We start from the raw sequence: 12628 nt of genomic DNA, 5'->3' as shown, positions 1-12628 counted from the left end.
TATGAGTGTGTGGTTTGAGGTTAGCTTTGGTCACATCTACGGTAGGGCTACTCAATGCAGAGGTAGTGTGGAGTCATATGAGTGCAATGCCTAGGAAGATGTGAAATTAAAATCCATTTCACTATATTAGAACACTAGAAGTGTTCAATTTGAAGTTAGCCTTAATCATATGTAGGATCTTGTTTGGCTAGTCGAGTTAGAAGCAATGTGTAGTCATAAGGGCACCCAATATTAAGCATAGGGACGTAGATCCAGTTCTTGTACAGCCATGTTTGGGCACACTGCAACATCCATTAGATTGTGGAGTTTTGAAGTTTTAGGAATCTTGTTATTTTAAGCAAAGATATTTCACAGAAGGCTCAATTTCTTTCACAAAGAACAACATAAGTTTTGGAATTTACTCTGTATGTGGAGAGTAAATGTACCCATGGATTTAAACACATGGTCCCAACCTTTTGTTGTGTATCATATGCAAGTCCAAATACTCATCAATCACTTGACTGATCTGCATTCTTAAAAAGCATTATAGGTTTTGGAATGAAATGCTTGAGAACAGAGAAAAATAAGTTTTACTAAGTTAAAGTGTCTCACTTGAGATAAAGTCTACTATTAGTTGAGAAGAGTGAGAAATAAGGTTTGCTCACTTAGAGCATCTTGCTTGAGATAGGCTCGACTATTAGTTAAGAAATGAGAGCAATAAGTTTCTTGCAACCAGAGCCTATTGCTTGAAATAGGTTGTGCTATTAGTTAACAAAGCAATAATCTTTACTCAGTTAGAGCATCTTGAGGAGCATCTCGTTTGAGGGAGGCTCTACTATTAGTATGACATCTAAGTATAGGTTTCTTTTGGCCAAAGGAACGGTCTCTTAAGAGGTTACTTGATTGCAATCATTCAGGTCAGTTTGAGCTGCGAACAAATAGCTCCACATATGAGCGTGATAATTACCAAATTTGGTAACCATCGTGTGGATCAGTTCAACTGATGCAGAATAAGAAAAGGTTTATGTTCTTGAGAAGATTTTTTGCATTGATTTTTTTTATGAAGAAAACTCTCCTTCAAGAGGACATTAATGTTAGGACAAGGGTAGGACCAAAGGTCCCAAGGCAAGGCCGGCTAAGCATGATTCAGGGGTTCCTCGAGATGGGTTTGGATACCTATAAGAGGAGTTAGGTGGAGAAGATTATGCTTGGTCCTCTGTCTTGTTAGATCCATTTTTTGTTAACGTAAAATAAACTGAGTTTTTGTAGGAGTCCTTTCTTGGTTTTTGTTGTGTCGATGTTGAAGCCCCTTTTGGAATATTTGCCCCTTCAAGGCACATGTATTGCTTGAGGTTGATTGTAAAGAAATTTTTGAATTAATATAAAATCTCTCCACTCACAATTGTGAGTATGGCCAAAATAAATAAATAAATAAAGTGAACTTTTTCCCTTGGCTGAAAACATTTCTTATGCTATAATAATTTGTGGTTGGTTGGAGGTGACTGACTAGCTGCAAGACAAAGTGCATAATAATGATTTCAAGTGATGTGTGTGTTAACCCACAAATTCGTTATTCATTATGCATCATTCTTTTAATGGCAAACCATCGTAAATTCTTTAACATTTCTCCTCAAGCTTGTTATTGTCAAATTTGAGTAAAATACTTGTCAGTTTTACCCAATAATTGACTTTTCCCAAAATCTTGGGATCTTTCTAGGAAACTTGGGCCTTGATTTCTTTGCCACGAGGAGTTCAAGACAATGGCCCTTGGATGAGTGTGACTTGCAAATAAAGTTTTGGGAAAATTACCAAAATACCCCTCAAATTTCAAAAATACCCAAAATACCCCCGATATTTTGTCATAATTTCCCAAAATGCTCCTCAAATTTTTGAAAATTCCCAAAATACCCCTGGTTGTGAGATTAAATTTTTCCAAAGATTAAAAAATTTGTACCTTTCATAAGAAGAGTGGTTGTCTATCAATATAAGATACTAAAACTAGAATTTGAGTAGGTTATGTAGGCTTTGGAGATGAATTGCTTCATTATTTTTAGATATAATTGCCCTTTTTTGCGAGGTAATTTGTGACAAATTACATGCTAAGCACTCAAAAACGGATCTTGATTGTCAGAAAAGAATAAAGAACTGATAAGCTTGAATAATCTACCAAAATAGATAAAAGGGTATTTTGGAAATTTCCACAAATTAGAGGGGTATTTTTATAATTTTCCCTAAAGTTTTTGTTGTCCATCTTCACGGTGGGCCTTAGACTCTTGACATTTATTTTTACCCAAGATACCCATTGTTAAACGCACATAGGGAAGAAGCTAACACTCCAAGTCGCTTTACATAAAAGTTGGTAACATTTTTCCCAAATATCAATTTAAATAGGTGATAAAATAATGAGGCTACCTCTAATAATATATAACAAAAGAAAAAAAATCAATTTTTTTTCTTTTAAAATATATTATAATCTAAATAGTTTGTTGTTACACTAGTTCACTAGTTTCATAATGGTTTATTGTGATAACAAATGTTTTGAAATATTGATATCACTTTCTTGTTTTCTCCCTCACAAAGAAGCCCCTTTATCATTGATTTTCTCTCAATAGCTCTATGAAGGACATACTGAACTTTCACCTTTTCTTTTTTATCAATTTGTTATAATGCTTCCAAGTGTTTTTTCGGTCATGTTTTTGAAATATATTGTAATTTAAATAGTTGTTACATTTTTTTCACAAAATATAATATTTTAATATGATAATAAATGTTTTAAAATAGTAGTGTCAATTTTTTGTTCTCTCTCTTTTAAAAAACAGCCCTATGTAGGCCATAGTGAACTTTCACCTTGTTTTTTCAAGAAATGAGTGTAAAAGGTCTCGGTTTTGTCTACTTCAAAATTTGATGATACAATTGCATCTTGTAGGTGGGCCAAACGGTTTTTCTTTGATTTAGGGGAATCTTTTCTTTATTGGGCCCAAACTGACAATAGTGAGTGGAGAGATGTATTAAAGAAAACAAAAACACTTACAATGCTAGCCATGCTCTCATCGAGACATGGCATCTACCAACAATTACATTCCGAAACTAAAGATACATTGCCTGATGAAGGCTGCGACGTTGAACCTAGGAACAACACTCTGACATGAAGGCTTGGGGTTACCACAAGGAGAAAGCCTTGCCATCCTCTTGCCCACCAAGCCACACCGAGTGAACAAACCACCCAAAGTTGCCACCCTGGAACAACAGCATGAACCCATATCGGTTACATTGATAACCAAGATATTACATTTTTTCTTCCTTTCTTTCTTCTTTTTGGTACTAGTCGTAGAACCCGAGATATTCACAATATGGCTAATGAGGTCCATCTTTTGGTCTTGAACCACTTCGAGCACATCGTAGGGCTGTGGGTTTTTAGCGGACTATTGGGCCTCAGCTGAAAGGCCCGCCATTCGAAGGTGTAGTCTCCTGCATCTCAATTGTCGGGCAATTAGTCTCTTTAACTACCTCCTCTTGAGACATATCTTGGTCTACAACCGGGATGACAGTCTCTTTCACCACCTCCTCTCTAGCTATCTCTTGGTCACTGGTCTCATCGATCGGCTTGTTGACCCTCTGTTGAGGCTGGGCATCCCTCGTGACACGCCTCCAAGTTGTCCTGACCACCTGCAAGCGGGAAATTGTTGCCTCGAGGCTATTTCGGGCATAATGACCAATCCTGTAATATTTGTAACAGGCATTGGGAAACGATGCAAATGCAAGCTCTTGCAGAAAGGCACCCAATCTACCCATATTAAGGTCGATATATTTTGGGATGGGCATGCTCATGTTCCAAAGTAAGAAAACCTTTACATCCAAACCCGCTCTTACCCATTGCCACTTTGGGATAGATAGCACTCGGCCCAGCATAGCAGCAATGGATTCCACATGTTTAATTTAGGGGAGTCCGGGAAAGTTAGTGGAAGAGGAAAGTCCACTCCAGAGGGCACGAGAGAGAGAGAGAGAGAGAGAGAGAGAGAGAGAGAGAGAGAGAGAGAGAAAAGGACAGAATGTTAGAGTGTATGAGAGGCCTCGGCTCTATGATGAATCAGGAGGGGGGCTTTCATCAAATTATGAGTTGCATTTGTGAAACAGGTGTCCAACTTGTTGCTTTGTTTTGTCTTCCACATGGGTAAAGAAGTTCTTTGGTTCTCATATTCTTCTCTCGTGTTCGAGTGAAGGGCAATCCAAGCCACACTTCAAGAACTAATCTCGTTATTATCTAAAATGCTTAGACTACTATTTCTTGGACAAAAACCAATGGCCCTCCATCAATGGTCCGCCATGGACCGTGCGGCCTTGCAAGAAGACCTCTTAGTGGGATTTCATGATTGCATATCCCTCCTTGTAGGGTAAATTGCCCAACTAAACGTTAAAAGTAAGGATTAAAAAATTAGGCACTTTAGTTAGAAATATTGTAAAAATACCTTGAATTTAGGAATAAATTCAGGTTGTCTCATTAGTTTGACCATGAATATCAAGGCCAAGAAATTGAATCAATTGATGAGTTTGATCATAAATTTCAACGCCAAGAAACATACTGGCCAAGAAATTGAATCAATTGATGAGTTTGATCATAAATTTCAAGGCCAAGAAACATACTGGGTCTGCAATGCTTCAATTAATTAATTAGTTGGCAAGATTCGCCTACAGTTTAACAATTAAACGCAAGGTCTTGGTTGCATGCGGTGCACGCGCCAAGTTGCCTGCAAGCGGCGCTCTCTCCAAGCAGCTCCGGCATCATCTCCTGCGTGCACCTCGTCTCGCCCTTCTGCACAAGGCCGTCTCCGCAAGGAGCTCCTGCTCCTGCGACCTGCCCTGATGCTCTCGCCCCTACCTCCTCCATCTTTCTGTTCCCGCCCCTGGCCTGCGCTCGATCTGCCTATGTCCGAACCAACTCCACTCTCACACTCCCTGCGCACTCCTACCCTTGCATACCCTACGTGCCCACTATCGCGTGGATGTCTGCAGCTGCGCCGTGTCTCTCTTGTTCTCTCCCCTTGTCCGCCTCTGCTCGGCGCGCGCTTCCTGTCCCCCCTCCCACCTACACTCAGGACAATATCGAACAGTATCCGAAGGCAAAAAATCCACTGCCCGACGACCTGCCACAAGTCGTCTCTCTCTCTACACGCGCCACGGTCACGCTTTTTGGGCCTTATCCTTCACAAAAATACTCAGCAGCTTCTCAGATTCGATTTAATTCACGTGCTTGCAAAGATTGGGCAGACATACTATCAATTGAATCAATTGATGAATCATGAGAATTTGGACACTGTACAAAATGTTCGCACCTCCACACACACCACCACAAAAGAAAACCCCTTTGGCCGAGTTCTACCCTAGTTTACTTGTTGCACTTAGCGGCCGCCACCCATATACCCTACGGTTCCCATCACGATGTTGCCACTTGAAGACCCTATGCCTAAGGAGGGTTGAACCCTTATAGTCCGTCCCAAGTGTTTAGACCCCTTAGTGACCGTCCATGTGTATCCAATTGTATTGACCCCCTATTGTCCATCTAAGGGTCGAGCCCTTATTGCCCATCCAATGTTCGGGAAAAATGTGTCTCAGCTTAATATCGTGCCGTTTTCAATTTCAAAAATGCTGGTTGAGGGCAAGGGGAAACGGAGAAATTCCGCCCCAAAATAAAGTAAACACCCGAAAAAATGACCTAATTTTCTAGAATTTCCTCTTGACAAAATCAAGAAAAGGAATTTTGTATGTTTGGAAAAACGATATTGCCCGAACACTGTGCCCATCCAAGCGTAACCCACGTGTGTAGACCAATCGCCTGGCCCGGCAAGCCGACCACACGTGTGTGAAAGGGGGTGATTTAAGTGAGGATGCGGTCCCTATTAAAGAGTTTGGACAGCGCAAGCAATGCTCGCACGGCCCACCTCAAAATCACAAAAGCCAAATCATTCCCAAAGTAAACCACCTTATTTTTATTGACTATTGACTATGGGCCGCTGCATATCAATATCACGAGTCCTTTATACGCAATCGGAGTTGATGAATAGGGCTACCTTTCGTTTGAGCATAAGCTTGGCACCTTGATGCCACTACATGAACAGAAATCAATAGCATCATAGTGATTAATCACTTGTCTCTGTCATTAGTCGCTTAACTACATCATATTAATCTCTGTCATTAGTTTCTTAATTGTATCATATTTGATTATTACCACTAGGTTTTAAACTAACCACACAAAGCATCTCAACACATCATCAATCATATCATTAGGTCATAGTTCTGAGTAATAATTGTATCATTAGCTTCTATAAAAAATCATACCATTGGTCATAGTTCTGAGTATTAATTGTATCATTAGCTTCTAAACCACCCATCAAATATCAATCATTAGTCATAGTTCTGAGTATTCATTGTATCATTAGCTTCTAAACTACCAATTCAACTCTATACTAAGCATGTCATTAGAAACCACTCTTACTAATCACATCAAGACACGATAGGATATCAACATACTAAGCATTTTAGCAATTTCTATCTTAATCCTATGAATAACATCCATCTATACTGATTATACACCATGATCCGAGCCATGAATAATATCGCTAATTTCCATACTGATTGCACATCATGAATAGAGTTAAAATTGATGCTCTTTCCCTCAAACAATAGTACAATGAGAAATTATTGACACCACTATATATTTGTCATCATGATTAATGCAAATCCTCCATTTACAATTAAGAGTAATAATAATCCTTTACTAATAGAGTTACAGCTAATTCTCTTACGCTTAATGAAAGCATTGAACATAAATACCAAGAGAAGGGAAGCTTGAAACCAATGCTAGCTCAAGATCTCATAATTTCCCCCATCGTTAAACCTACCCCCACACCTTGCATGATGGCAAGGCCAGTCACCAACAGATTATACTAGCCATTCACCACTTGAATTGAGAGCAAGCTTGTTACTTACCTACAAATATGGGCAATGCTTGGCGGCGCCTCCAACCCTCAGTTGCAGTAGAAGAATTCGAAGAGGAAGATGTGGTTAAGGTGGTGAAAGTAAATGATGGTGAGGTCTTTGAGTATCCTGGACCTGTCTTTGTGGAGGACCTCATGTATGGCTTCCAAGGGTATGTTGTCCTCAACCGAAGCGCCACCGTACTTCCTCCTGATACTCAACTCGACTTCAATGAAACTTATTATCTTGTGCCTCATTTCTAGAGTCGTCCCTGCTTCAATCTTCATGCTTTGTGCTCTCCTACCTCCAATATTTTCTAGCCCAATCTCACTCTCCCTACCTCCTTGCTATCTTTATGGGCTCCCTCTACCTGACTACACAATCATCTATCACTAAACTACCCACCATTATGACCAAGAATATTTCCCTCATTTCACCACCAGCCCTTCCTTTCAGCAATTATGAAATAGATTTTTGAACCTCCCTCCCAAATCATGCTAGCAAGGAGCCTCTACCTGCACACTCAAATACTACCTCATTCTTTTGTAAGGGCCTCTAAATGCAGAAGCGAATAAATACTCCCAAACATTTACTTGCTATCTACGAAAACTCTCAGAGTACCGAAGTCACAACCACCGTGGCACCATCTTCAAACAGGGGAATATATTTTTGGTTCAATAAAGATTTTCAATTGCAGTGGTAAATTGAATATAACAGTGCGGCACGTTTTGGTCATTCTCAAGCTACAATAGAAGCTGTTTCTCTCTTTCAAGCAAGAATGGTCCCTTTCCTTTGCATGATATTCCTTGGCAAGCTATTCTGAGCGGCGCATAGCTTTAACTTCGAGGTACTTTCCCTACTTTTAAAATTACTATCGAGGAATACAGAGAGCATTAATGCTTCTCAAACTCCAGCCGTCCAAAGCTAGCACTACTAAGAGTGCAAGCAAAATGGAGCACTTTCAACACTTCTTATCCAGACTTTGAAACCAAGGCCAGACCCTTTTCTCTATGTTGTCGAAGAAAACCAAGGATACATCACAAATCACTATTGAAGGGAATGCTAAAAAACTTCATGAATGCCATAGCATGGACTGAATGATTCCTGTAATGTTCCCTTTGTATCCACCAATTGTGCCATAAATAAAACACTTCATGTTTTGAAGTCCCACGATTATATAATAAAACCCTTTCAGTTTACAAAAAAAGGAGCCAAATAATGGCAATTTGACTTTAATTCCAAGTATTGAACTAACTTCAGCATGTTCTAGCAGTCAGAAAACATCACAAGATCATCAATAGAGGAGCCTTTGAAGTAAGAGCTCCTCAATAGTGCAAATAGTACTTGTGTCACATGGGAGGCGGCCATCTACAAACAGAGAAGACAAGAAGAACTTATTAACCAGCGTCGTGGATCGAATGCAATGGAGTGGCTGTTGGAGCCTGGCAGAATACCTTAATACTTTGCAGAGGTGGTTCAACCTGCTCGCAAGCCTTCGACGTAAACCCGACTGTTCTACTGCAATAAGCAGCAAACACATAATTATGGCAGCAACAGACAACAAGAACGAGGGTTCCGGGACACCTAAACAAATCATTAAAATAAATGGAGCTCCACATTCCTTTGCTACAACCTAATTACAACAACCCAAAAAGCGCAGCTCAGTTGGTTGAGCCTTCGTGATGTAACCCCAAGGTTGAGAGTTCAAGGCTCACTCAATGGGTGTTACCAATGGGTATGTACTTTCGGCGGTATGGCCCCTTGTGGGTGTAGTGTGTGTAGCAAGTCCGATTGTAAACACACAGATATGCATTAAGTTATCCCTACTACCTTCCCCGGCATTGATGGCTGAAAAATATTGAACAAAAAAAAACAAAAACCGACTTACGGCTGAAAGGCCTGATAATTTTGTAAGTTCGCCCCACCACTAGCAGCTGCTGTTGCTCCTTCTCATGTATTTGCATCTTGCCAAAGCTTCAATAGCTGCCTGAAAAGCAAAGAGGATACCAATATCAGCACTTTCTTTTGCACGCATACAAATCAATATGATAAAATACAACTGATGTTGATCAATATCAGCACTCAGTCAGAAAACACAACCAATATGATAAGTTACAACTGCTGTGGGTCAATATCAGCACTCTTTCCATATCTAGAGGTGGGCGGGTGTGTGCGTGCAATGCTAGTGTAAGGCCCTCAACTTGCAAGGTCTTAAACTCAGACTTCTCCATAACCGGCCCGCCATTACTACTTTTGTTAACTTCTTCACATGCATACAATCCATTTTGAGCCTACAAATGTATGATTTTCCTTTATTTTGGCTTGAATAAAGGACATAAAGCCATCAATTGTCTTGGCCTTCTTATACATGTGGTCATTTCCAAGGTGTTCTTATAGTGGGGTCTGGCATTGCTCTCAAGGTTTCTTAGGTACTCCTTGAGTATGTTCAATGCAACGCAATAATTCTTACATCAAAGAAGACTCCATTCAGATTTTATCTCAAGATGCACACATGCCATGGAGAGTTGTAGCCAACACACGTGTTCTTAACTGAAGGAACCATCTTCTTAAGCCTCAAGGAAAAGCCCTCCATACAGTTTCGAACATTCCCATGTAAGCTATTGCTAAGCAGCTCTTCTGATTGAAGTTGTCCTTTGCTCTGCTGTTTCCTGCTGTCCCACCAATGTCAGACATAAGGGCACTCTCCCAATAAAAGTAGATTTCAACTACAAACATGCAGCCATGCAGCACCACACTTCAATTTTAAGCACAAACCGCTTGAGAGTGCTCTTGGCATACCATAGCACCCTCTACCTCACCACTTAGTTCCGCTGTGCTACATCATTGTACATTGTAGTAGGAATATATTTCAAGAAAGCTTCGAAAATCATTGACACTTGGTAATGGTGGCCAATCCCTGGTTGTGGCAGCCTTGGCAGGATCCATACAAATTCCTTCCGAAGAGATATGCCCTGGAAAGTACATCTCTCTCATGAAAAATCACTCTTCCTATCCATTTATGACTAACTGTGTTGCCTCAAAGCTTCAAACACTTGGGTCATTCATTCCTTGTGTTTGGCTTTTAATTGGAGAAAACAATTCATGTCATCAAAAAAGCTGCCGAAAAACATTCTGTCGCTCAGAAAATTCAGTCTATCATTCTGTTAAATGTTGCAGGGGCATAACTAAAAACTCATTAAACGGAAACATAGTCATGGAAGCAGTCATGTGTGCATGTCCAGGCACCATCCATATCTGGCGGTATCCACAATCAATTTTACTTAAGCAAGTAAATCACTGTAATCTACATTCAATATCCTCTATACTGGGATCACAATCCGATTCTTAACAGTAAACCTGTTCAGTGCTTGTAATCAATAAACATTCAATACACCTTGTAATCAATAATTAATAATCAGTAATTGCTACCTCATGCCCAAGTGCTGCCAAAGTTGCATCTTTGATAGAGCTTTGTCCTGTCGGACATAAGAAGGATCAACATTCCCTCCATGCCTCCTGGCAAGAAGAAATATATTTCTGTTTCTCGTATTATACGCCTTTCACGATGACCATGCTTAAATTGATGTACGACCATATTACTTCCATACTCCTATGCATTTGCCATATGGAAAGACCCTGGAGGTGTATAACATGATTCTGCCTCCCGTGAGATGTCTGTCACTCATGTAAGAAACATAAACTATTATGAGACTGATAACAAGATATGCATGATGATCACGCCAATGTGTGACACATCGCCACAAGTTGTATAATCCAACCCTCAAATGTATGTACAGCCTCAGAATTTCATTCATGCGACTTTTAAACCAGCATGCATTTTGTTTAAGGCACATAGGCTTCCACGTTTGGATATTTCAACAAGGGTGCAATAGTATGATCTTCAGGTCTAGGCAAACTCTCAAAATAATCTTAGGGATGGATGGGTCTTCAAGAAATGTGACATTCTTTATCCAAAATTGGGGTTCTTCAAATCTTCATCCCTCTGACAAGTATGAAGTAGGCAAAAGAAACACTACTAATAGTCTAGAAACTGCCAAAGCAGTAAAACAGCAGGAACAAATTTCCCTTTGAGCTTTACATCAAGAACAATACCTCTTCCTCTATACTTCAAAGATAGCATCCTAGCACAAATGTCACCCACTACATTGTTTTTATGGTGCATTGCATTTCTAATAACACAATCACACCCTTCCAGTGGCATAATGTGAAGTCTTCTTGTCCCACATACCCTTAAGGCAGGCCACCATGATTTCCCTAGGAAGTAACTGCTACCTCACATCCTATTGCTGTAAAGTTTCAACTTTAATAGAGCTTTGTCCTTTCAGACATAATAATGACATGGTAACCATGCTTAAAATTGACATATGGAATCTTGGGGGATCTCAATCGTACTTGCATACCCGTATGGATTTGCCATATGAAAGGACTATATTCTATAGTGCTGAGGAAAAGACCCTGAAGGTGTATGACATCATTCTGCCTCCCACGAGATGTCTGTCACTTGTGTAAGAAACGTAAACTATCATGAGACGGATAACAAGATATGCAAAACAATATCCCACCTATTTGTTACACAATCTCTGCATGTCGTGCAATCCAACACTCAAAAGTACAAACAGCCTCCGGATTTCATTCACCTGACTTTTGAACCAGCATACTTTCTGCGTAAGGCACAAAGAGGGTGAAATGAAGAACAAACCTGATGAGGCTGGATGCGAGTAAAGCATGTTGCCTTGCAGACTACCATAGAGAAAACCTGTGGCAGTCCGAGGTGCTGAAGCTGCGGACGCACAATGTGGGAGCATCCAGGGGCGATGGCGGCCTCAGGAGTCCACAATGCGTACGACACCCTCCTGATAGAAAACCAGGGACGGATCCAGCACCCATTGCCATATACGCACGTTCAAACACACAGGCATTCTTCTTGATGCAGAGAGATTGATGTTGTGAAAGTGTAATCCTCGCACATGAGAAGATATGGACATTCCATATTTGCCACTTGCAGCTCTTCAAGGAGCGCAGTACCGACACTCTCACAGCTGCGGGCACTAGCCTCCATCAGAGGGGATCAACGGCCACCATATGACAGTGACATCCGACCGTCCGCCGATCGGAGCCGGCGGTAGGACTCGTTAGAGTCATTTGCATTTGAAGGCTTCTTGGCCTATGGTTGGAGCTAAGGTAGAGATGGTTTCCAGACCCATTAATCCTTGGGTGGCTTCCTGCTCCTTGCAAATCCACCTCTAAGCAAAGAATAGAGACAATTTTAAAAGCCAAGTTAGGTATGTCCAGACGGGCTCGGTGGCAAAGGAGGGCTTGCTCTTCTGCCTCCATTGCCCCTATTCACAAAGGACGAAGGAAATGTTCTCTAAACGTAATTTTTAAGTCATTCGCCTCCTCGAAAATCCACCTTTGAGGGGGTTGAGGGGAGTAGCAAATGATTTTAAAATTACAATAATAGATGCTCCTCATAATTTTTGAGTCCTTCGCTTCTCCCCTTTTGCCATCTTGCCAATCTACTTGAAACATACACAAAATCTAAGCGCGCACACACAAAAGGAAAATTATTATAATATGCACACACTAAATAGAGCAATGTCGGATGTCACCAACAATCATATGTCGATCAATGTGTCAAAACATCATCACAACACTT

General features: G+C 40.5%; 1 protein-coding gene and 1 long non-coding RNA gene across 18 annotated transcripts; one reads left to right on the top strand and one right to left on the bottom strand.

Annotated features, from left to right (window-relative positions):
- Nucleotides 1–6053: 6053 nt before the first annotated feature.
- Nucleotides 6054–7550, top strand: LOC147457643 (uncharacterized). Its single transcript, XM_086512507.1, has one exon. It carries the CDS (start codon nt 6972–6974, stop codon nt 7212–7214), a length of 243 nt encoding a protein of 80 aa, XP_086368633.1. The 5' UTR covers nt 6054–6971; the 3' UTR covers nt 7215–7550.
- A 558-nt stretch (nt 7551–8108) lies between these two features.
- Nucleotides 8109–12167, bottom strand: LOC147457642 (uncharacterized). Of its 17 annotated transcripts, none has more exons than XR_015188117.1 (6): nt 11672–12166; nt 10381–10587; nt 9503–9623; nt 8840–8938; nt 8406–8469; nt 8109–8319 (listed from the first exon to the last, which is right to left on the bottom strand). It is a non-coding gene; the product is annotated as an uncharacterized LOC147457642 (long non-coding RNA). The 17 variants fall into 17 exon arrangements; XR_015188118.1 differs by having other exon boundaries at nt 10381–10467; XR_015188120.1 differs by having other exon boundaries at nt 9503–9620; nt 10381–10467.
- Nucleotides 12168–12628: the final 461 nt, after the last annotated feature.

This window comes from Adiantum capillus-veneris, chromosome 5, assembly GCF_014529385.1.
Source record: "Adiantum capillus-veneris isolate H3 chromosome 5, ASM1452938v2, whole genome shotgun sequence".
NCBI lineage: Eukaryota > Viridiplantae > Streptophyta > Polypodiopsida > Polypodiales > Pteridaceae > Adiantum > Adiantum capillus-veneris.
This window is presented reverse-complemented; position numbering and strand designations above follow the sequence as displayed.

What these genes read in the sequence shown, in the direction of transcription:
- LOC147457643 (XM_086512507.1), top strand. Translation starts at nt 6,972, where the DNA reads ATGGGCAATGCTTGGCGGCGCCTCCAACCCTCAGTTGCAGTAGAAGAA.